At 41.0% G+C, this 24,162-nt stretch overlaps 1 protein-coding gene across 4 annotated transcripts in view; it reads left to right on the plus strand.

Moving 5' to 3' along the window:
- FMN2 (formin 2) overlaps positions 1-20,536 on the plus strand; it is a 157,822-nt gene extending 137,286 nt beyond the window's left edge. For all 4 annotated transcript variants that reach the window (XM_064158612.1, XM_064158616.1, XM_064158614.1 and 1 more), the window contains 3 exons: positions 1,053-1,202; positions 15,341-15,422; positions 18,440-20,536. In XM_064158612.1, the coding sequence (XP_064014682.1) occupies positions 1,053-1,202; positions 15,341-15,422; positions 18,440-18,466 (259 nt within the window). In that variant the 3' untranslated portion in view covers positions 18,467-20,536. The remainder of the gene's footprint in view (positions 1-1,052; positions 1,203-15,340; positions 15,423-18,439) is intronic.
- Positions 20,537-24,162: the final 3,626 nt, after the last annotated feature.

Here is a 24,162-nt window from a genome sequence, read left to right on the forward strand (position 1 = left end):
GAATAATCTCCTAAGAGAAGCAATGGATTCCTCTATATTAGTCAGCTTTAAGACTCAGCTTGACAGGGTTCTGGGTCATCTAGAAAAGGTGGGGCAGGTGATCCTTGGGATCCCTTCCAACCTGCCATTCTGTGATCATAGGAGTCAACGAGTCCTAATAGATCATTGAGTGAAGCATCTACAATTGTATTTCAAGATACAACTTTCCATAGAACTTTCTGCCACATAACCAATTCTCAGGTCTTCTGTGTGAGCATCAGATGAAAACAATTAGTAAAAGCTCTATAACCAAGTTTTTAAAAGTAATAATAGAGCATTTAATGTTTAAATAATTCTTCCATAGCTTCCTGTAACATTCCTATGTTAAAATTTGAAATAAAATAGAAGCAGTCCAACCTCAGATTCTTTTTCCATTTAATTGTAATCACAGTCAGTGTTAGAGACATGACCTTTTCATTCCATCAGCTGTTCTTACTTTAGGTGTAGCTGTTGTGTTTAATATGCTGCTTGCGGTGCTCAGGAGCTGTCGGATCATTCTGGTAGAATCATGATAGACATTTGTTTTCTAGCTCAGTTTCTTCTGTCCCAGTTTTCTGTTTCCTCATTTCTTGTTTCATACACAGCAGATCTGAGTTTTGACATTTCTGTGTAGGCTTCAGCATAAGCTATCTACACTACTGCGTCATCCATAGATCTAACATAAGAACTTCATTTACACTCCTTCACAGGGTTTGGCTCTGTGTTTTGAAAACAGCTTTAAACGCAACAGAAAAGCATTACACGGGCAGGTGTGGACATGTGGGTTTGCAGGGCTGTGGACAGTGCACTCATTTTAGCTTTTGAAATGGAAAATGCTTTGGTCAAAACCAGAACCTATGATAAATGCCAGATCTCTGTGTACAATGAGCTAAGAACTGTTACAGTTTTCTATTTATTTCTTTGACATCTGCTACCAAGAATAATTAAATACTGTCAGTGTTAAATAAGAAAAAAACTCCAAACCTGTATCAGTGGATACTGAAACATTTGCCACTTTTTGCCTTTTTTGACAGCTTTTTGGAAACTGCAGCCTATTTCTGTATGAAACCAAAAATGGGAGAGAAAGAGGTGTCCCCGCATTCTTTCTTCAGTATTTGGCATGAATTCAGTTCTGACTTCAAAGACTTCTGGAAGAAGGAAAACAAACTGATTCTTCAGGAAAGGTAACATTTGTTTGTTCAAAGGCTTTTCTCAGAGAATGTTATTGGGAAGCAATCACAGAGAAACCAGTCAGCTTCACTTTATTAGCACACAACCTATGGAATGAGGTTTGGAGTTTTCTCGTTTCTCGGTGCCTTTTTTCTCGGTGCCTTTTTCCTCGTTTTTTTTTTTTTTTTTTCTTGTTCCTTTTTCTAGTTGTTTTTTTTCCTTGTTCCTTTTCCTTGTTTTCTTTTTTTCTTGTTCTTTTTTTCTTGTTCTCTTTTTTTTTTCTTTTTCTTGTTGTTTTTTTCCTTGTTCCTTTTCCTGGTTTTCTTTCTTCCTGTTCTCCTTGTCCTGTTCTCCTTGCTCTTTCCTCCTTGCTCTTTCCTCCTTGCTCTTTCCTCCTTGCTCTTTCCTCCTTGCTCTTTCCTCCTTGCTCTTTCCTCCTTGCTCTTTCCTCCTTGCTCTTTCCTCCTTGCTCTTTCCTCCTTGCTCTTTCCTCCTTGTTGCTTTTTTCTTGTTGCTTTTTCCTTTATTTCCCTACCACCCCCACCCCAAATAATCATAATCTTTGAGACATTAATATCATGTTGAATATTTTTGGGATCTGTTCTCTGAATGCTTTTGATGCATCATATAACTATTACATCACTATGAATCTAAGAAATGGGAGACTCATTTCAGTCTAAAATTTGATTACAACATTTTCCATTAGCATATATAGTGAAACCAAGTCAAAGCATCAAGACATGACATCTTGTAAATATTTATCCAGTGAAACTGGGGAAATAAAGAAGGGAAGCAGGAAGATGGGGGAAGAAGTCAGTTGGCCCTGCATTACAAAATTACTCAGACTGAACTGTATTGCAAATTACAGCACATGGACATGAGCCCAAGTGGTTTGTATAGCATAAAGAAATGAGACAGTAATGTTGAAATTTTGGCCCTACTGTCTGGTTCATGTATTAGAAGGGCTATGAAGTTTGCTTTCATCTGCATGCAGATATTGTGGTCAGTAAGAAGTGCCACATAAGGACAAATTAAAAAATTATAAACATGAAAACTGTAAACACTGTTAATACAATCCTACATCTGTTAGCAGCCTGAGTGACCTTGGCATGCAGGTAATGAAGCTCTTCTGAGCCCTGTACTCAACACTGTCAGGCTGCATCTCGAGTGTTGTGTCCAGTTCTGGGCCACTCAATTCAAGAGAGATGTTGAGATATTGGAATGTGTCCAGAGAAGGGCAACAAAGCTGGTGAGAGGCCTGGAACACAGCCCTGTGAGGGGAGGCTGAGGGATCTGGGGGTTTTTAGTCTGGAAAAGAGGAGGCTCAGGGGGACCTCACTGCTGTCTACAACTACCTGAAGGGAGGCTGTAGCCAGGTGGGGTTGATCTCTTCTCCCAGGCAACCAGCAACAGAACAAGGGGACACAGTCTCAAGTTGCGCCAGGGGGAGGTCCAGGCTGGATGTTAGGAGGAAGTTGTTGCCAGAGAGAGTGATTGGCATTGGAATGGGCTGCCCAGGGAGGTGGTGGAGGCACCGTCCCTGGAGGTGTTCAAGAAAAGCCTGGATGAGGCACTTAGTGCCATGGTCTAGTTGACTGGATAGGTTTGGGTGCTGGGTTGGACTGGGTGATCTTGGAGGTCTCTTCCAACCTGGTTGATTCCATGATTCTATATGTTTGATACCAAGCTGTTATTTGGTAGATTGACAAGAACAGGCCCTGCTTTCAGAACTACTCACCCTTTGTAATTGTCAGAGACATCAGATTATTGGTTTAAGAAGTTCACAAGCTTTCCTCAGACATCAATGTGGTCAATATCATGTGTACCATATATGTTGAGTGTAATGGATACATTTTGGAATGAGCAGTCTCACAGTTAAGAGAACTGGATTAACCTATTGCAAGAGTGTGGTGCAAATGTTAGCACAGTGCAGCAGTTCCCTAGGGATCTATTTCATTTTACTGACTGTCTGACTTACTTTTATGCAATTAAGTATATCTCTTTGGAATTGAATTGACAGTTAAATACTATCCTTGGCTTTCTATGCAGGGATTTAGCTGCTAGCTTAATAGAGGTTAATTTCATCTTGTGTTTTTTAATAACAAATAAGAAAAATGTCCTTTCACTTCCAAAATACCAGCCTACTCTTCTAAAAATAAACAAAAATCTGTCAAAGAGTTCTTGCTGCAAAATAGTTTTCTTTGACAGACATTGACTAAATAAGCATAAATCCTTTTCCTATTGTTATACATCTAAAGCTGAAGAGAAGAACAGGATTGTGGTAAAATCATTTAATTATCTTTCAGTTCAATGTATGTGTATGCTAAGGTGCTGTGTTGGAAGCAGCAGAGCAAGTAAGTGGCTGCCCACTGGTCACATCTAGGGTAAGGGTGTTTTTATCCTGAAAGGAGCTGAGCATTTGTAACCTACTAAATGCTCTGGGTGCAAGGTGAAACAGGGAATGGAAAGGATGGTGTGCAGTGAGAAAGATCTGTGGTAACAACAGTAAAGCGACCCAAATCCAGACTCAGAGCTGATGGGATAAAGGAGACTTTCAGGGGAACAAACAGGACTGTATTAACTGCACTCCAGGAAGTCACTGAGATTAAGACTTGAAAATGACCCATCCAGAAATCACAGGTAGAGTTTTGCTTTGAATTTTAATTTTCACTTGTCTCATCAAGTTTAAATCTTCCTCTCTATAGATCTGTGTTTGTTCAGCTGAGAAAGGCTTTAGACTGCAAAAGGTTTTGATGTCTTGGTTTGTGCTCACCTCTCTGAAAAGTGGCACAGTGCTGTTTCAGGTCTGGCAAAGCCAATCTCTCTTTATTGTCTTTTAGCAATTAAAATGTTTCGGTCAATTTTCCAAGTGAGGAAACTTATTTTGCTGAAAGTGAAGAATCTTCTTTGGTAAAACAACTGTCTGATTAATGCCTCTGAGGAAAATGTTTTGCCTCTGATTGTAATTCACCCTGCTGTCTGAAGTGAGGATTTTAAATGCTCACTTTCCTTGGTGAATGACAAGAATCTATGATGTGGAGGTATCTTGATACTGAGAAATCAAGGGGGAGAAGTATTGATGGAAAAGTGTTGCCTGAAGGTGCAAGAATGTACAAATATGATGTACTGATATGAAATTGCCTAGTGCAACAGAACCATAGGTGGTAGAAATCTAAAAGTCTGCTTATTGCCACCAAAACAAAAATCATTATTTCAAGAACCTAGATTTTCCTCTTCAGTTGATGTGCTTTAAAGTTTTAGGGGAGTTCTGCTGTTAAAGTAGAAAAGCAGGATAGGCCTTTAATAATCAAGCTAAACTCCATTGGTGGCAAAATCAGGTGGTAGATAGAGTAAGACTTTTCCCTTTGAAGTACTGCAGCATGCCACCTTTAGCTAATTATTTACCAGGCTGCTGCCTCATGAAGTATGCTTTAATTAATTATATGAGGTGTAACTTTATGTTCATTTTTTAGTTTGATCATCTCTTTTTATCACAGCCTGTTTGATTTAGCAGGTTTGGGGTTTTTTTTCCCCTTTTCTCAGTCCTCTTTACTGTTTGGTGTATGCTGTGATCCATGTTTCAGGAATATTTAATATCCTGGCTCCCATGTGAACTGTTAGTAGAGGCTGTTCCTTATTTAGGCTCTGCCAATATGAGTCACACTGTTTTCCAATAATTTACCCCAAAGCTTTTCAAAGATGATGTTTTCTAAGGTAATACTTTTTCTTACCAGTAGATTAAAAGTGTATCTTCTAAAGAAAGAAGTCAGCTAATTTTTAAACACCTTTTACTTGGCTTCTCAACTCATATATTGGTTTGTCAGGCATTTCTATGCAAAAGATTAACAATGAAATGTCAACGTTCATATTTCCTTACAAAAAGATGGTGGGGGGGGGAAGGAAAAAAAAAATGTTGTAAGGTGAAAACCAATTTTTTCTGCAGTTTTCTGCTGCTTTCACTCAGTTATCTCACTTGAAATAAAGCAGAACTGGAAAATAGCAGCTGAAGAGAAAATTATGTATAGCAAACTTCTAAGTACAGTAGCAATAACAAGAAAAATGGAAGCATAGGTCTGCCAAAAATGTGTTCTGAAGAGTACTTTTTTTTGTGGTCACACTGCAGTCAAGGGTAACTGGAACACTGCAATAGAAGTTGTCTGCATTATTTGACAGTTTCCCAAACATGTTCTGTGGAGGGTGAAATTTGTGATGCTGTATCTATCCTAAAGTTGCATCCTGTTAAGTGAAAGTTTTCAAAGCAATATAATTTCTGATCAAGCAATAGCACAAAAAAATATACACCATAAAAGAAAAGCCCAAACAAACATAAAACCCAACCAATCAACAACAAAAAAAAAATCACCAAAACAAGTTGTTGGTAGCATTGTTCTTTCATTATGTAAGTAACATCTCGCTGGTAGTTGATGCTTTTCATTCATACTTAGAATCATAGATTGGTTTAGGTCGGAAGGCGCCTCAAAGATCATCCAGTTCCAACCCCCCCACCATTGGCAGAGAAACCTCCCAATAGAACAGGTTGCTCATGGCCTCATCTAACCTAGTTTTGAACACCTTCGGGGAGAGAGCATCCACAACTCCCTGGGCAACCTGTGCCAGTGTTTCATTCTGGAAACCTGTGAAAGATAAGGTAAAGCTTGCACTTTACATATGATCAGTAAGAAAGCCAAGGAGAACTGACACATATGTCATAGCTCTGAACATGAGCCAGCAGTGTGCCCAGGTGGCCAGGAGAGCCAATGGCATCCTGGCCTGGATCAGGAACAGTGTGGCCAGTAGGACAAGGGAGATTATTCTTCCCCTGTACCCAGCACTGGTGAGGCCCACATTGAGTGCTGTGTCCCGTTCTGGGCTCCTCAATTCAAGAGAGATGTTGAGATACTGGAACATGTCTGGAGAAGGGTGACAAAGGTGGTGAGAGGCCTGGAACACAAACCCCATGAGGAGAGGCTGAGGGAGCTGGGGTTGTTTAGTCTGGAAAAGAGGAGGCTCAGGGGGACCTCATTGCTGTCTACAACTACCTGAAGGGAGGCTGTAGCCAGGTGAGGGTTGGTCTCTTCTGCCAGGCAACCAGCAACAGAACAAGGGGACACAGTCTCAAATTGTGCCTGGGTGAAGTATAGGCTGGATGTTAGGAGGAAGTTGTTGCCAGAGAGAGGGATTGGCATTGGAATGGGCTGCCCAGGGAGGTGGTGGAGGCACCGTCCATGGAAGTGTTCAGGAAAAGCCTGGCTGAGGCACTTAGTACCACGGTCTGGTTGATTGGACAGGGCTGGGTGCTAGGCTGGACTGGATGATCTTGGAGGTCTCTTCCAACCTGGTTGTATAGGGTTAACACTCCTGGGGGAGTAGGTTGATTCTATGACTCTATGAATAACGAATTACATGATCTGGTGCCTCCCTCTGCATGGGATTTTCACACCAGGAATAAGTTTGCACATTAGGGTCCAGCTGTTTAACCCTTAACCTACAACAACATTTTAACTCTTTTCTTATTAATCTCTGTCATTATTTTCCCTCCCACTCTGTTTTTCTCTGTATTTCTAGGTGGAGATATTATTGAGTGCACTATTCCACTCAAACACATCTGTGAGAGAAAGAAGTAGTTTGTTTTGGGGTTTTTTTGGCAGCCAGCAAAGGTCTACAGAACTATTGCCCAGACCTAACTAATTTTCCTAGAAACCAGGAAAAGGTAGCCTGTTCTAGGAATGAAAGGATAAAGGAGATCAAAAGGCAACACCTAATATAACCACACAGTGAATTCTTGAAAGGTTATGATCCATTTAATAAAAAATAAGTTAAGGAGCTGCTCAGTGTTGCAATCAAATAAGGAATTTGTGAATCCTTGGTATTAAAAGTATAATTATGTATCAGAACATGTATTGTTGTGGACAGCAATGATCTACCTTCAAGACTGCAAATTAATCTTTTCTTTACAACCATGAAATATGCCCTGACTCATCACAGCACCAAAAAGCAGTCAGTTCTTAAAGAACTTTAATGTTTGAGAGAAAAGTTAGATTGCTATCAGAGGTTAATACTGTGAGGCCTTAGATGCTGGTTCAAGTCACTAAGGAGGCAGAAGCATGTTTGTAAGGCCCTGCACTTCCATCTTCCATTTCATTGGGTACCAGTGAGGTCTGTCTGCTCCACCTATAGACCTGTTTCTGTTCATCTTGTTTACTGTTCCAAAGAGGCCGAGCAACCTTGCAAAGATTTAACTAAGCAGGGGTAAAAAAGGAATTGTATTTGTAAGCAGAGATGGTGGGGAGAGGGAGGGAGGGAGGAAGAGAGAGGGGCAGACAGAGGTTCCCTGTAAATGTGTCCATGGGGTATATATTGCTCCCAAGCTCATTCTGGCCCTTGCCTTTATGAAGAGGCATGTCACTGAACAATGACTGTGGTAGGGGTGTCAGCAGAGGAGAGTTCATCAGCAGGACCAACATAATGATAAAATCCTGTAAGTCTCTGCTATCTTGCATCACACTAAGCTTGAGAATTTCTTTTGGCTGACTTTATTCAACCCTTTAACTCCCATGATAAATCTTTGACACAGTAAAAATAATCTACAAACTCAACAGAAAAAACATGCCCTCCTCTCTGCAACGTAAGAGTTGCCCATTCCCGTAAGAATAGCAGTTAAGCTGGCACCTGGTGTGTCACACTGTGTATATCCAGATGAAAGGGAGATTCCTGGCCAGCATGTCTCCACAGCTCATTGATCTCCTTCTGTAGAAAGACTGGTATGTCTCCCTACAGACTCCTCAGCAGGATGATTTAAAACTTGCCATTGAGCAATTTAAAGTCTGGCATTGGATATCTGTATGTTGCACAGTCAGGAGCATATTGGTAAGCTGCCACTTCTGCTTGCAGAGGAGAGCCTTGAGTCCCATAGCACAAGCAATGTCCTCCCACTAATTTAAGGGATATATTGTTAATGCTTATAATAGGAACCAGTGAGCCAGACTTGAGAGTGAGAAATCAGAGGACACAGGAATATGCTCTTGAAAAGAGTGGAAAATGGAAGGACAGAGTAGAAAATATGTCATTTCCCTCTCTTGTTACCACTCCAGATACAAAAACATGGCATATATTTAGTGAGGTCACATATTGCTTGGTATGCTGTTTTAAAGTGACCTAAAATCACCAAGTATTAATGTCAGTAAGTATGGGTACATACATTTTCTGTATGTACATTTTCATTCTCCATGTCTTTATTACTCTCTAAACTGAGTTGCATGATGGGCTGCCCCAGGAGGTGGTGGAGTCACCAACCCTGGAGGTGTTCAAGAAAAGCCTGGATGAGGCACTTAGTGCCATGGTCTAGTTGACTGGCTAGGGCTGGGTGCTAGGTTGGACTGGATGATCTTGGAGGTCTCTTCCAACCTGGTTGATTCTATGATAACTATTCCAACACAATATCCTCTCTTTTTTTGGGTAGTTACACATATCTGTGTATTTCTGCACAATAAGAGTGGAATCCCTAGATAAGAAGAGTATGATTACCAGGTAGAACTGAGTGAAACTGAGTACTTCTGAACTCAAATTATATCAGAATGTTTTGAAGTGTGTTGTGGATTACAGTAAGACTGCAAATGGGAAGCTCTTATTGTCACTCCAGTTAGCCAGTATCAGTTGGCCTCAAAGACATGGTGCACACTGAAGAAAATCAGAAATGTATTCCCCAAAGTCTGCTCAACACTTTGAGAGAGATTGGACCTTATTCAGGGTCCTGCTAGAGGTTAGTCTGTGTTAAGTGGCCAGGTTAAAACATTTTAATCTGTTTGTCTTTGGTCCTCTGTGTCTTTCAGTCAGCCATTGTCTGCTTTGTGGTCCAAGAAGCAACCATGCAAAGAGCTGGCAGGAATGTCAGAACAGTCTAATACATAATCTCTTTGTTGGTGGGCAGAGGTTAGGTTTCATCAGTCAGTTTGATGGGACCAGGTACATTACAATGTGCTTGTTATCTCTATAAAGTCTTTGCAGTCAGTTGCTGAATCGTGTGTATGTCGTCACTTCAACCTCATTGGAGTGAAAATAAAAGATCCACTTCTTTTACTCTACTTTTACACCAGGGAATGTGATTTTTGTGGGGTTTTTATTGTTTTGGGTTTTTTGGGGGGTGTGTTTCTGTTGGTTTGGTTTGGTGTTTGTGTGTGTGTGGGGTTGTTGGTTTGAGTTTGGGATTTTTTTTCCCCCACTAAACTCTTTCAGCGAAAAATCATTTTTGATGTTTTAGTAACTGGGTCAAAGAGTAAAACATAGGCTCATTACTCTGGAAGAGCTTTGAAATACACTGTTTTAAAGTTTTCTGCTCTTGAAGATGACTGGCACTTGATACTTAGGATTTTTTAATCACTTTTTATTTGCAAAGATACTACTACTATTTTCATAAACAAGTGCTTTCCAACCCAGAGAAACATACATAAATGAGTCTGTCACAAATACTTCAGAGACAATTACTAAGGTTTTAGTGGCAGGAAAGTGGCTTTCCCCATCAGTGGATTGTGTGATGACAGAAAGTCTTTAAGCCATGATAAGGTTGTGGCCAGGCTCACTTTTGATCTAGAAGGTACATAAAGATACTCAGTCTATTGCATTTGTGAGGATGTCTGGTTTCTTTTTACTCTCTGCATGCCAGAATGTAATTTGCTTGTTCATTTTACACACTCACCTATACTTAATCATAGTTTGTATAGGTTTTTCTCACAATAAATGCGAGGTAGAAGAAGGAGAAAGTGCTGGAGAAGAGTTTTTACTATGATGGAAATAAGAAACTACTTTGTTATCTGTTGGAATTATTAGACTCACTGAATCTTACTAAGTAGCAAATTTTGAGATCTCAACTCTTGGGCTTTGCAAGTGAGTGGCTGTGGATTCACTTGTAAATATTTTTAACTGATCCCTGGATAGCCCTCTTGTGCATTCCCTCGTGTTTTCTTCTTGTTGGGACTGTTCAGAAACATATCCTTTCTGAAATAATGGGAGCAATAATTCAGCTAAATTCAATATCTAAGGAGATATATTTGTCCAGAGTTGATTATGACCTCTCTTATTAAGTATTTACAGAAGCTATAAGATATTGTGTTCTGATTAAGATAAAATCAAGAAGATTGTTGGGAAAATAAGTATCAGGCAAAAATTGCTAAATGGAATGGAGCTGATGATATCTTTCCTATAAAACTTAATCCACTCCCTTGTAAGTCAGAATTGGCATGAGCTGGGACAGCAGTTGATAGTGTATGAACCAAAGTCAGTTTATTGAAAGAGAGTGAGTTTGGGAAGCATTTGAAAAGTCTGAAGTGAGATGGTTTGAACATCAGTCTAGCACAGAAGCCTAGCACACAGTAAGCTTGAAAATGATTCTCATCACACTTACCAAACTGGCTTTTTCAAGAGCACAGCAATGTCCCTTGTCACCTCTACCTTACCCACTCTCAGATCATGCTGTGAGCATGTGCCCTGCCTCTATATTTGGTCGCATTTGAGAGCAGTGGCTCTATAAAGGGACTGAAGAGTCCCTATAACAGGGGGTATTAGTAGCATAGAACTTAATAATTTAAGTGAAAACATCTTTAGAACAGTACATCAGTCTATAGCCATGCCTACCTCTGTCTAAGGACTCAGGAATTGGGGAGCACCCACCTTCTCAACTCCTTGTCCATAATCTCCCTCTTTTCACAGAGGGCCTGACAATTCAGTCTTCACTTCTTTCCTGGGAATGTCCTTTTAACTGTTTCCTACTCTTTAAACTAGTTGTACCCTGCACTGGTAGAGCCACCGGTGTCATTTTAGCCTGAAGCGCTCCCTTCTTTCAAGGGAGATTGATTGATTAATGAAACTCTAACAACTCATCATAGCTGAATAGTTTACCCAGTCCTCCTGACATATGGCCACTAACACTTGTACAATTTTTGCACCTTTTGATCTTAGATTGTTATCCTACACCTCCATGCTGATCAGAGTCTCACTGAAGTCAGTGGGAAGTAGTTCAGGATAAAAATTGAGCAAGAGGAGGGTACACAGGAGTTGGCCACTGTAAGAAATATGACTTGAACCAGGCAGGAGTTGACAGAAGAAAGGTCAATTTGCCTAAATGTAGTTAATTTCCTGGCTGGGAAGATAAGAAATCATTCAGGGTCAGCAAAGAAAGCCTAAGAAGCTGATAGAAACACTGCCAGTGGCAGCTAAAAGTTATTTTCAAACTGAATTAAGACTATTGCCCTTACTCCAAAGGTAACCTTTTATTTGCTTTTCTAGATCTTTCAGTTTAAATGGTACTGATATTTATATCAAAACAGATTCTTTTGCTCTTTCAGGATTAGGCTATTTTAATTTTACATTTAATAATATCATAATTTAGGTGACTGATGAGTCTTTCGCACCAAAGAAACTAATACCAGTTCTGCTGGTTTATGATTTAGCACCGTGGAAAGCTGGTGATTGCCTTTGTATTTCACCAGTCTGCAGACTTTAGGTATAGGCACAGTTGTATATTTATAGAGATGTCCACGCTTCCAGTTTTAACACGGTCATAAACTAATCCTCCTATGTGGAATGAGCCTTCAGTCTGTGCTATCTTGACATTTCTTGCAGAAGAAACATAGGTATAGAACCATAGAATCAGCCAGGTTGGAAGAGACCTCCAGGATCATCCAGTCCAATCTATCACCCAACCCTATCCAATCACCTGGATATAGGTCATGTTGTCTTCAGTAAGGCTCTATCCAACCGCTTGAATCTTTGTGCACTTAAGATGAGGATGGAGGCAGGGAGCTATCCCAAACCCACCGAGTGAGTCAGTGATATGCTTGGAACTGGAACTGAGTGGCTGCTAGCTCTCAGCTTTGTCTTCAGTGCATTAGGGAGTAATACTTCTCATCTCCTGCATTCATGTTGGTATGAATAAATAGGCTGGAACTCCAAGGAATTTCAGAAAAGGTCCTCTCCTCAGAAACTTCAGGCCTGCAACCATACTGGTAAGACCAGAGCATCTTACCTAATCTCAGAAAAATGGGTAGTAGAAGCCTAAAATTGTCATTTATCAGTCTGGAAGCTGTGTATAATTTTTTTCAAGCCCAAACTGAGGGCATTGTTATTAGCATTTTGCTGTTTCAAGCAGAGACAGCTTTTCTCCAAATAGCTCTTTCTGTAATAGAAGCTGAACATTTACAGATGTTACACTGACAGTGGCACTAAATGGGATCTGCTTTTCAGAAAATAACCCCTATCACTGCATTATCAATGGCTTCATTCCACGTGAGGAGTTTTGTTTTGAATTAGCATGAGACCCACAGAGAGCTGTGCTGTCTTATAACCTGGTGTTTCAGGCCAGCAGTGGGTAATCTGTCTTGGAACAGGGATATTTAGATGGGACAAAGACTGGAACTAAAGCTTCCCTGACATTTCCTGAGAATAACATCTTGATCTGTTTGAACTGGTTTGGTAATTACTTTTTTTTATGTTACATACTCTCATCTGAATGCCTGTGAATATTACACTGCTTCTATAACACAGTAATTTCTTTTCATACCCTCAATAGTACTTGTACAGTCCCCAGGGCTTCATACTGATTTACTCCCAAATCACATCTCATTTTGTTATCTAAATAATGCCTAACAGTGAAGGTTAGCTGGTTGAGAAAAAGGGAATTCTATAATAGACATCTTGGTTTATATCTGACTTTGTAAGAGTGGCTTTGGATGAACTGGAATGTTTCTTCACACGGAAAAGACAGTGTGAAGATCAATGCTGCAGGTATTTTTACTCCTTGAGGTTAAGTAGACCCAAAGCAGAACTAAAACTGGCATTCTGGGAAAAACAGTATGCCCTTCATTTTATTACACTCTCTATCATTCCCATAACTTTGTGGTTAAGGCTGTCACCTCATTTTGGCCACCATCACCTCATTTTGGCCACCACTTAAATGTTTTAAAGGTTAATTACTTGGCTATTTGACTTCTTTGTTCTATGTCATGTTGCATCAATCTGTCTGATACACAGTCAGATGGATAGGAAGTGTTCTAGTTTCAAAATAATAGGTTTCAAAGACATCCCTCCCACCCCTCCCCCACCTCCACACATAGACATCTCCCTACATTTAAGGCTATCAAATGGAGAGAGCAGATTGTTGGAAGTGCTGGAAGAGAAATGATGGTTAAATTAATTTTTGATAGCATAAATTTGAAACTGATGGAAAGAACGAGGTGTGTCTGGTGAAGTTGGATAAAGGAGAGGTGAATGTGAAGGCAGGTTTGTTTAATGTGCTTAGCAGACCCAGCTGGAGTCTTATTTTCAAAATCTGGCCCTTTTCACACACAAAAACCAACATGCAAAAACAATAGTAAAGCAAAGCTTGATTCTCACGTTGCCCTGTGTAGCCTCAGTGAAATAGCAGACGTGCAAGTCTGGAAGAGATGAACCACAAGGAGCTAGCCAAGGATATATAATTTCTTCAATATCATTTTACTGTTGTTTCTTTTTTTTCACTGTTGGAAAATGATGAAAAGGCAGAGTAAGTGCCATCTGAAGCCTATCTTGTTGGCAAGAGCAAGCCAGTTTAAGATCTCTATTTTTGTTTTCTGCTTTCTTATAAATTTCTCATCTCCTAAAAAAAAAAATAACATTGTACATCTCATGCTATCTAATGCCATCATAGTGAAGGGTTTGTGTAAGTCTTTAAAGCTTCATTGCTTAAAGCTGTATTATCACACACACAACGTGTGTTTATAAGTTTGATGAGTAAAAACGGTAAAGATTTTATTGAATGGAGCGAAGCTGCAGATGGATAGGTTCAGGCTGGACATGAGGAGGAAGTTCTTCACCATGAGATTGGTGAGAGCCTGCAGTGGGTTGCACAGGGAGGTGGTTGAGGCCCTGTCCTTGGAGGTGTTTAAGGCCAGGCTGGATGAGGCTGTGGCCAGCCTGATCTAGGGTAGGGTGTCCCTGGCTATGGCAGGGGGGTTGGAACTGGATGATCCTTGTGGTCCCTTCCAACTCTGACTGATTCTATGATTCTATTGTGTGCCCAGCAGATTGGTTCTAGGAGGCTCCTAGCTTGAATGTAACCCTCTGCCTTTCATAGTTTGTTGCTCAACCACATGAAGAAAAGGCCATTTATCTCACTAAAAAATGTGGCATTTGGTGACACTTCACAAGGCCCTTATTTAATGTAATTTGCCAAGTCAGGAAGCACTAAGAAGTGGCACCTCACTTCTGGGACATGCTTTTCTATTCACATCCAGGTAGTCCAAGTGCTCTTTGTAAGCCTTGCAGCTCAGGAAGAGATGTGCACAGTGCACAGATGTGCACCTTGGTTGTAAACATCAAGCTCCATGGAAATGTTGCATTTTTAATGGACACTGCAGTGAAACTGGAAATTTAGATAAAGCCTTTTTTCTGGTTTAAATACAAACAACATTGGGTGGAAATTAGCTTGGTGAGAAACTTTGCTTAAACTGCAGTGCTGAGCTTGGGAATGGATGAAGAATGATTTTTTCAATAGCCATGATATAAATGCTGTGAAAGGTAAACATCATGTCATCCAGTGTATGTTAAATCCTGATACACTAAGTACCAATTACTTTGGACAACTACCTGAAGGGAGGATATAGCCAGGCAGGGGTTGGCCTCTTCTCCCAGGCAGCCAGCAACAGAACAAGGGGACACAGTCTCAAGTTGTGCCAGGGGAAGTCTAGGCTGGATGTGAGGAGGAAGTTGTTGCCAGAGAGAGTGATTGGCATTGGAATGGGCTGCCCAGGGAGGTGGTGGAGGAGGTGTTCAAGAAAAGGCTGGCTGAGGCATTTAGTGCCAGGGTCTAGTTGACTGGATAGGGCTGGGTGCTAGGTTGGAGTGGATGGTGTTGGAGGTCTCTTCCAACCTGGTTGATTCTGTGAAATAGAATTGATTATAGAATCATGTCATTCATTATGCCTGTCCTTGAAAACAGCAGAGACTGATGGTATGGCAAGAACAGCCACAGAATACACAGGGTATTTTGTGGAGTGTGCTAATTAAAATACAGGGGATAAAGTTATTCTCATGCCTTCATTTCTAAATGTGTTAGTTGTATACTGCATTGTCTTTTGAAATGCTTTTGGTTCTACATGAATATTTATAAATTGTCTCTCTTCAGAGTTAAAGAAGCAGAAGAAGTCTGCAGGCAGAAAAAGGGGAAGTCACTATACAATATAAGGCCAAAACATGACTCTGGAATTGTAAGTAACAACTTGCAGCAACATTTCTGTTCCCATAACTCATTCTACTTTTTTTTTCTCTTGGCACTTTATTTGCAGGTATGTTATTCTTGATGTACCTTTTAGTTCTTTTCCTCTGGGTTGGTTTTTGTTTTGGTTTTGTTTGGTTTGTTTGATGCTTAACATTTTCATGAAGGATGCTAGATTACAAAACTTGAATGCCACCTGTGAATATTACTCCACAAGAGAGAGAGCACAAATATGAACAGTGTATTATTGCCTCACTCTACCAATCTTTCTTCATCTCAATCTTGGTGTGGGATGCACCTGGAAGCCAGAAAGGCAGTTCTAGTCTTCAAGCCTTCTTAGTCTGTATTCTCTCACTTTTCTATAGTTACAAAATATAATGAAGAACTGCACTAGGTACACGTTTTTCATGTCAAATCCCTGTCACAGAATGGGAGATTGAAGGGAACCCCTTAAGGTCATCTAGTCCGACCCCCATGCTAAAATATGTTCACCCAGAGCAAGTTGCACAAGATAGCATCCAGGTGGGTTTTGAATCACAGAATAACAGGATGTTAGGAGCTGGAAGGGACCTCAAAAGATCATCTAGTCCAACTCCCCTGCCAGAGCAGGACCACCCACACTAATGGTTTCTGCTCCACTTCCCTGGATTTGTTTGGAGTAGAAGCCCTAGAAAAAGATAATACTGTGCTCTCATCATTCTTCTGGAAATGCATAAATAACTTCAATGGTAGTGGAGGAGTACTTCTAGTCAGTCAGTGGAACTTTGCCACTGTGGCTGCCTAAGCATTGCTACGATCGTGACAGGTTTTACAGACAATGAATACTTCTCTCACCAAAAGTAAATTGGGTACCTCTCATTTACCTTACACCTGTAGCATCTAGCCATAAATTATATTTGTAAAAAAGAAGAGAAGATTTTATAATATAACAGATTATGTTTTCATGTCTCCATGTTCATCTCTCTTGACTGTGCTTCGTAGTCATAGCTACGTTTTGTGCTTTGTAGTCATAGCTGCATTACTGTGAAACATCCTCAAAGTGAGGCAGGTGGTAACTTACTACATTTTGACCAACATAATCTGCAATAGGAAGAACTAATACTGCATTTATTGTTTCTTATTCTCAATATATAGTGAAAGTTGGCTGTGGTTGGGTGAATGGGTATCAAGAGGATAGGGCCAGGCTATTTCCAGTGATGCCCAGTGACAAGACAAGGGGCAACCGGTTCAAACTGGAACATAGAAAGTTCCATCTGAACATAAGTAGAAGTTTTGCCTTCAGGGTGACACAGCACTGAATCAGGCTGCCCAAAGAGGTTGTGGAGTCTCCTCCTCTGGAGAGATTCTCTGGTGTTCCTAGTGGATGGAAGGTTGACCATAAGCCACCGATGTGCTCTTGTGGCCAAGAAGGCCAAAGCCATTCTGGGACGTATTAGAAGAGATGTGGTTAGTAGGTCGAGAGAGGTTCTCCTGCCCCTCTACTCTGCCCTCATGAAGTCTCATTTCAAATATTGTGTCCAGTTCTGAGCCACTCAGTTCAAGAAAGACAGGGAGCTGCTTGAGAGAGTCCAGTGCAGAGCCTCAAAAATTATAAGGAAAAGGAACATCTTCCTTACAAGGAGAGGCTGAGAGGGTTGGGGCTCTGGAGAGGAGGAGACTGAGAGGTGATCTCATTGATATGTAAAGGGTGAGTGCCAAGAGGCTGGAGCCAGGCTCTTCTTGGTGATGCCCAATGACAGAACAAGGGGCAATGGGTGGAAGTTGAGGCATAGAAAGGTCCATGTAAATGTGAGGAATATTTTTTCCACTGTGAGGGTGATGGAACACTGGAACAGGCTGCCCAGGAGAGGTTGAGTCATCTCTCTCTCTGGAGATATTCCAAACCTGCTTGGATGTGTTCCTGTGTAATCTGATATGGGTGATCCTGCTCTGGCAGGGGAGTTGGGCTAGATGATCTTTTGAGGTCTCTTCCAGCTCCTAACATCCTGGTATTCTGTGATTCAAAACCCACCTGGATGCCATCTTCTGCAACCTGCCCTATGTGAACATACTTTAGCATGGAGGTTGGATTAGATGATCTCAAGAGGTTCCCTTCAGTCTCTACCATTCTGTGACTCTGTGGTGCCACAAGGAATGTAAATGGAGTAACAGCTTGCTTAGGAATGATCTGTTAGATTGATTTGGTTTTATTTGAAACCTGCTCAAAATGTCATTTAAAAAACAACCAAACAACAACAGCAACAAAAACCTCAAGACCAACAAACCCACAAAAACCCAAACCAAACAAACACCCCCCCAGTCAGACAAACAAAACAAGCCCAAAGCCCTCACAACAACCAAAAGCAAACCAAACCAAACAAAAAATAGTATCAATTTGGATTTCTCCATCTCACCTATATCTTGCTGAATGGAGATACCAAAAGATTATTTAAAACCAAAAAACTATAGACTTAATTTTTCTGGCTATTAATAATTAATCATTAATAATATCTGCTTTGAATCTGGGAACTTCTGGCAGTCCTGAAAATTTGATAGAGTGGAAAGGAGATATCAAGCGATTATTTTAAACCAAAAAACTATAGGTTTAATTATTCTGACTATTAATAATTAATTATTAATATTATCTGCACTGAAACTGGGACTTCTGGTGTTCCTGAAAATCTGATAGAGTGAAAAGGAGATATTGAGAGATTATTTAAAAGCAAAAAACTATAGGCTTAACTATTCTGGCTACTAATAATTAATTATTAATAATATCTGCACTGAAACTGGGACTTTTGGTGTTCCTGAAAATCTGATAGAGTGAAAAAGAAAATGAACAAAAATATTTCAGAAGCAGTATCTATGTGCAAAGTCTGCTTCAGTTCAGGTTTCAAAGGAAATGCATTGGTGAAGTCAATCCTACAAGAAGTGTCAGTGAAAATTAGCCTAAGTTTTTCGGTGTATTTGTGTGAGGTGGTTTAATTTATATTCACTTTTCTGCCTTTTAAAATCAATTTTGTTTTTCAGAAAGCAAAGATAAGTATGAAAATCTGAGAGAAGAAAAGCAGAAGCTGCTGTTAACCTGGCTACCAAAACTTGACACGCCTGTGGGTGGAGAGTGAGAGGGAAGGAAACTACATCATTGTGATCATTTGCTTTCTTGGCCTTTTTGGATTCACTTTCTGTTTTCTGGAGTTTTCCACCAATCGATGTGTTATTGTACATTCATTCACAAACGTAATCATCACTTCACTGGAGCGCCCAGCAATAGACTAGGTACGGACTAGGAACACTTTCCTTGTACTCTTACCTCATCTGCCACCCAGCAGTTCTGTTTTGTGAAGTGTATGGTACATCACACACAGGCCAAGTCAGCATGCATAAAAAGTGGTTTCTGCATCAGTTCTGAACATGCTGAAAACTGCATTAAGTTGAACTCCGTAAGAATGCAACTCTATACAGTAAAACATTTCCATTCCTACTGGCAGCATCTGTCTAAGACAAATACTTCATGGCACTGCACTTAGATTAGGGAAAGAAATGTTACTCCTAGTGAATTGTGTGTATCTGTTTCATGTTGGCATTTGTAGTTTGTATTTTGCTGTTTATACAGTATAATCAATGCTTTCCCAACTTGTTTGGTTGCCCTCCATGACTAAATATTTGTGGAACAAGATGTTTACTGTAACTATCTTTAAAATCAATAAGGCAGCATACTTTTACTTCATCTTTTGCCAGACAGTGAATGCCAGGTGGTATGGGGGTCAGAAATCCAGCATTAAACAAATAGGAAAAGAAAAAGATTAGGTTAAAAAAGGAGGAAAATAGAGAAAAGCACAGAAATATGATAGACAGTATGAGAGGTTTGGCTATTATATATTTGTTAATATATAAAGCAGCTAATACTTTTACAAGAAACTTTAGAAGGTATAGTAGAGTTTTAACTGCTGATGACTTAAATCAGAGAGGCTTTTGCCCACATGTACACAGCTTCCCTTTTGGAATTAGCTTTACAGTTACTTTAAAACTCCTTTAGAGAGCCATTAAAAGATGCACATGGGGATTGACATTTATGAAAACCAGTAGCCAATTCTAGTGACAGAGCATAGACTACCAACTAATTGACATCAAGTTCACACTTAACACAACTGCAGAGTTTTCCTCCAGGCTTTCAGTGTCCCTCACTAGGAGGTTAATCATTGAAATTTATGACTTAGGGCTTCCATTTTAGACCACATGCTTGATTCGTTTTTGCAATGCAGAATTTACTATCTCAGTTTTGATCAGCTTAACCAAAACCAACTCTTTTTTTTTTTCTTGTCCTAATTTAAGAGCCCCAAACCAATCAGTCTGATAACATTTTTCTTTCAAAGAGCACTCTTCCTGAAAGCAGACTGTGTGTGTAACTGAATTGGATGCACATGCTCACAACCTTGGAGCCTGAAAAACACTGGGGTATGGCAAATGAGCTCTAATGTGCTGGATTGGGTTATCCCCTGTCTAATCTAGGACATCAAGAGACATTTCTAGCTGTCTGGAGGCTAATATATCCTACAGAATGTCATAATAGGAAGCATGAAGTATGACCTCAGGAATCTGTTATTCTTCACATATACCAAGCACTAGAAAAGATGATGTTTTCACTATGTGAAAAGCAAGTCTCCTGTTGCTGACAAACCTATGTGAAAATCTGTACTCGGAATAATTTCTAGCAGGGAAATAAATTACCAAGAATGAAGCTCTAAAATTTTTGTGTCGATGGGAGTAACATTACTATTTGGGGAAGTGAAGAGATTATTTGCTGTTGCAACTAACTTAATGTAAAAAACCTTAAAAAATAAAAGCTATTTTAATGGCATTGATTCAAATCCATCCTTGTATTTATGTAAACAATAGTCTTTCCCTCTTAACTTTGCTCCTAAAGTGCAAGGATACAGTAGCATGTTTTAATTTGTAGCCTTCCTGTTCCCTTCGGTACCTACAGTATGTATATTACTCTATGAAATGAAAGAATAGATCATCTAACAAAGATCACTATGTGCAATACTGTATTTAGTGTTTCTATTTCGAGTTTTTTAGAATGTTAATTTATATGAAAATAAAAGGAATAATAATGAAACAACAGACTCACCTCCTCGCTGTCAGACTGTGATATCTGCTAGCGGCCGTTTGCTTCCGAAGCGCCACATCCCATCAGGGTTCTGTGAGCAAGGAAGAAATGCTCTGAAGAGATGGGTGGAAACAGCTTCTCTTTCCTTGCCTTTTGGAGGTATAGGGGCAGGAACGTCCAGTTAGGCTGTATATCTTTTCCCCAGGTGGTGGGAGGAAGGAGCTACAGTGCCTCTTACCCAATCTGACTACCTTTTGCTTCTCTAGCTTCTATATGCCTTTCAGTTGTGCATTTGGCTCAAGATTGTCACAGAGTCCTAGAATACCTCAAGTTAGAAGGGAACACCTCCAGGGACAGTGACTCCACCACCTTCCTGGGCAGCCCATTCCAATGGTAGATCACTCCCTCTGGGAAGCCAGCACTGATCCTTGGGGAACACCAGTAGTGACTAGCTGCCAACCATTCACCACCACCCTCTGGGCCTGGCCTTCCAGCCAGTTCTTGACCCATATCAGAGCAAATCTGTCCAAGCCACAAGCTGCCAGCTTTGCCAGGAGCTTGTTGTGGCAGACAGTGTCAAAGGCTTTGCTGAAGTCCAGGTAGACTACATCCACAGCCTGCCCCACATTCACCAGGTGGGTAACTGGATCATAAAAGGAGATCAGGTTGGTCAGGCAGGACCTGTCCTTCCTAAACCCATGATGGCTGGGCCTGCTCTCAGGCAAGAATATCCATTAAAAAAGTATTAGCTGTACATTATTATGTCTTTATAGATGTCTTGCATGATTGAAGTGGTATCCAGCAACCTGGTAGGACTTTCACATACATACATACTGCCTGTTTCACTACAACATGAATGCCAAAAGCTGTTTGCAAAGCTCTCCCTCTGAAGAACAGTGTCAAAGGCTGACTGCAGCTGATGGTTTCATTTTACTCAGACCCAGCCTAATTGGTTGAAGGTGTATTTGTTTTATACAGCTTCTCTCCATCCTGCTTTCAAATTTTCATAGAGAGAAGCCCACTATGTGCAGCACTGAATTTGACCTGCAGTACCAAAGTTGGCTCACAGCACTCCCAGAGTCAGTTCCCTGCATAACTCTGTACTGCTGCACTTTTTTGTCTCTCCAATGGCACACTCGGGTTTTTACAGAAATGTAGACTAATGTTTTTCTGTTAGTTTGTGTGTTTTAAAGAGCTCAAACACCTCACTGGTCCTTTCTCCCCCACCAGTGACTGTAACATCAAGCATACTATATTTTGAGTTGACTGTAGGTCTTACAGTTCTCATGGACAATAGTCTGAGCTTTCATTGACCACTACCACCACATATGACTCCCCTTGATGCAGCAGCTAGATAAAGGCTCTCATACCTGAGCAGCAGGTGTGATTTACTGAGAGTAACAGCCTGTTTCTTTTGAGAGAAGCTCAGAATCATAGATTATCAGGAACTGGAAGGGACCTTGAAAGATCATCTGGTCCAGCCCCCCACAACCAGAGCAGGATCATCTAGAGCAGATCACACTGAAACGCATCCAGATGAGTCTTGAATATCTCCAGAGAGGAAGACTCCACAGCCTTCCTGGGCAGCCTGTTCCAGTGCTCTGTCACCCTCACAGTGAAAAAAAAATTCCTCCTCAGGTTCACATGGAACCTTCTATGCTTCAGTTTCCACCCAATTGCCCCTTACCCTGTCAGTGGGCATCACTGAGACGAGGCTGGCTCCATCCTGCTGGCATTCATCTCTTAGATATTTATAAACATGAATGAGGCCACCCCTTAGTTGTCTCCTCTCCAAGCTAACAAGCCCCAGCTCCCTCAGTCTCTTCTCATAAGGAAGATGTTCAGCTTCATTAATCATTTCTGTGGCTCTGTGCTGGACTCCCTCAAGCAGCTCCCTATCCTTCTTGAACTGGGGGACTCAGAACTGGACAGAATACTCCAGATGAGGCCTCACCAGGGCAGAGTAGAGGGGAAGGAGAACCTCCCTCAATCTGCCAACCACATCCCTTCTAACACACCCCAGAATAGCACTGGGCCTCCTGGCCACAAGAGCATGGTGCTGGCTCATGGCCATCCTTCCATCCACCAGGACTCCCAAGTCCTTCTCCCCTTCACTGCTCTCCAGGAGGTCAATCCCCAACCTACACTGATACATGGGGTAGTTCTTCCCCAGGTGCCCAACTCTACACGTGCTTATTGATTTGCTTGCAAATTAAAGCCTTTCAGAAGCATGACACTTTGTCATGTGTCATGACACAGCAGTGGTTAGCTTCTGTTGTAGCACCTTTCATCATCCCAAAGCACTTCCAAAACTTAGTTAAGTATTAACCAACTGTGGCAGAGGGAATACAATCCGTGACATCTCCCACGTACTGACAGCTTTCTCATCTAGTTTTCCCTTGATCACTTGAAAAAATTGGAAGCAGTTGCTAATTCCACTGAGAGAAGCAAGCCTTTGCATTACAATTATTTTGTTACATACTCTAATAAGCAAAGTCATGATTGTGCCAACTCCCTTGTATCAGCTCCTTCAGTTACACTGATTTTAAACTCTTATAGACAGAATAAATGAAAACTGATGGAGCTGAGTTTCCCCAAAGATAGCATTAATAAGTCAGCAAAGGGGGAAGACAAAAACCCATGCCTCACACCATTCAGACCTGCCACCCATCAGTCAAATGGGCTTCACATAACAGAACAGGTTTGACATTTTCTTGTTTCTGGCAGACCCATCTATGCCTGTGCTACACCTGATGCTCATTCAATCTACTTGTAAAAGCATGCAGTGGTAAGTCTATGGCCTTAAAAGATGGTGCTTTCTAAAGATAAAGGGTCCCTGCTGTGGTCAGTACTTGGTTTCTTATTCCCACTTGCAGCTGTATTATATTTGATAAGCTCTTAGAAACTTTGTCACTCACCCCAAATGGAGGTCCTGCTGATGCAGCTCTACCACGGTGGTAGAGCTTAACATTTACTACTCCCCTCCTTGTGCAGCACTCGACTTAAGGAATACAGGAGCTATCTAACCCAGGGCTTTCTTCACTTAACCTGAGGGGCTTGCTGTGCTCCTGGATTGCTCCCACAAGGGGGAGTTTGCCGAATTGTAGCATGTGCCTCTAGCAGGTAGGTTTCAGCAATCAGGCAGCAAGAGGCTGGGAGAGCTGGAGCTGGAATCTAGAGCGTACCACAACCAGCAGAAGTTCAGGTGGGTGTTGGACAACGAGCTACCTGCAAAGCAGAAGAGTGCCTAAGAGACAGGTGGGAATGAGAGAGGGATGTTGGAGAAGATGGCAGCCCGAGCGCCTTTTGAGCCAACTGACAGTGGCACCTTTGTGTTCTGAGCAGAGGCCCCTGACCACACTTTTGGAGATAAAGTACAGCAAAGCAGAAAGTCTCAAAATCAATAGCTAGTCCAGATTCTCCTGCTTGGTTCAAGACCTATAACAGGTACCTCTTCTGGCCATGTGGAGGTTCATTCCTCAGTGTGAGCACTACCTTTCTTCACTGACGTTTTCCTTCAAGACTATTTTGCAAGTGTATTTTCTGTGGATTGGAAAGAAAAGAATTAAAACTGTAACAGTACTCTACCTGTGGAGAGACATACAGTGTATGCATTCAAGAGCCAACAGCAATCCTTAAA

Source organism: Pogoniulus pusillus, chromosome 18 (assembly GCF_015220805.1).
Source record: "Pogoniulus pusillus isolate bPogPus1 chromosome 18, bPogPus1.pri, whole genome shotgun sequence".
In the NCBI taxonomy this organism is placed as follows: Eukaryota; Metazoa; Chordata; class Aves; order Piciformes; family Lybiidae; genus Pogoniulus; species Pogoniulus pusillus.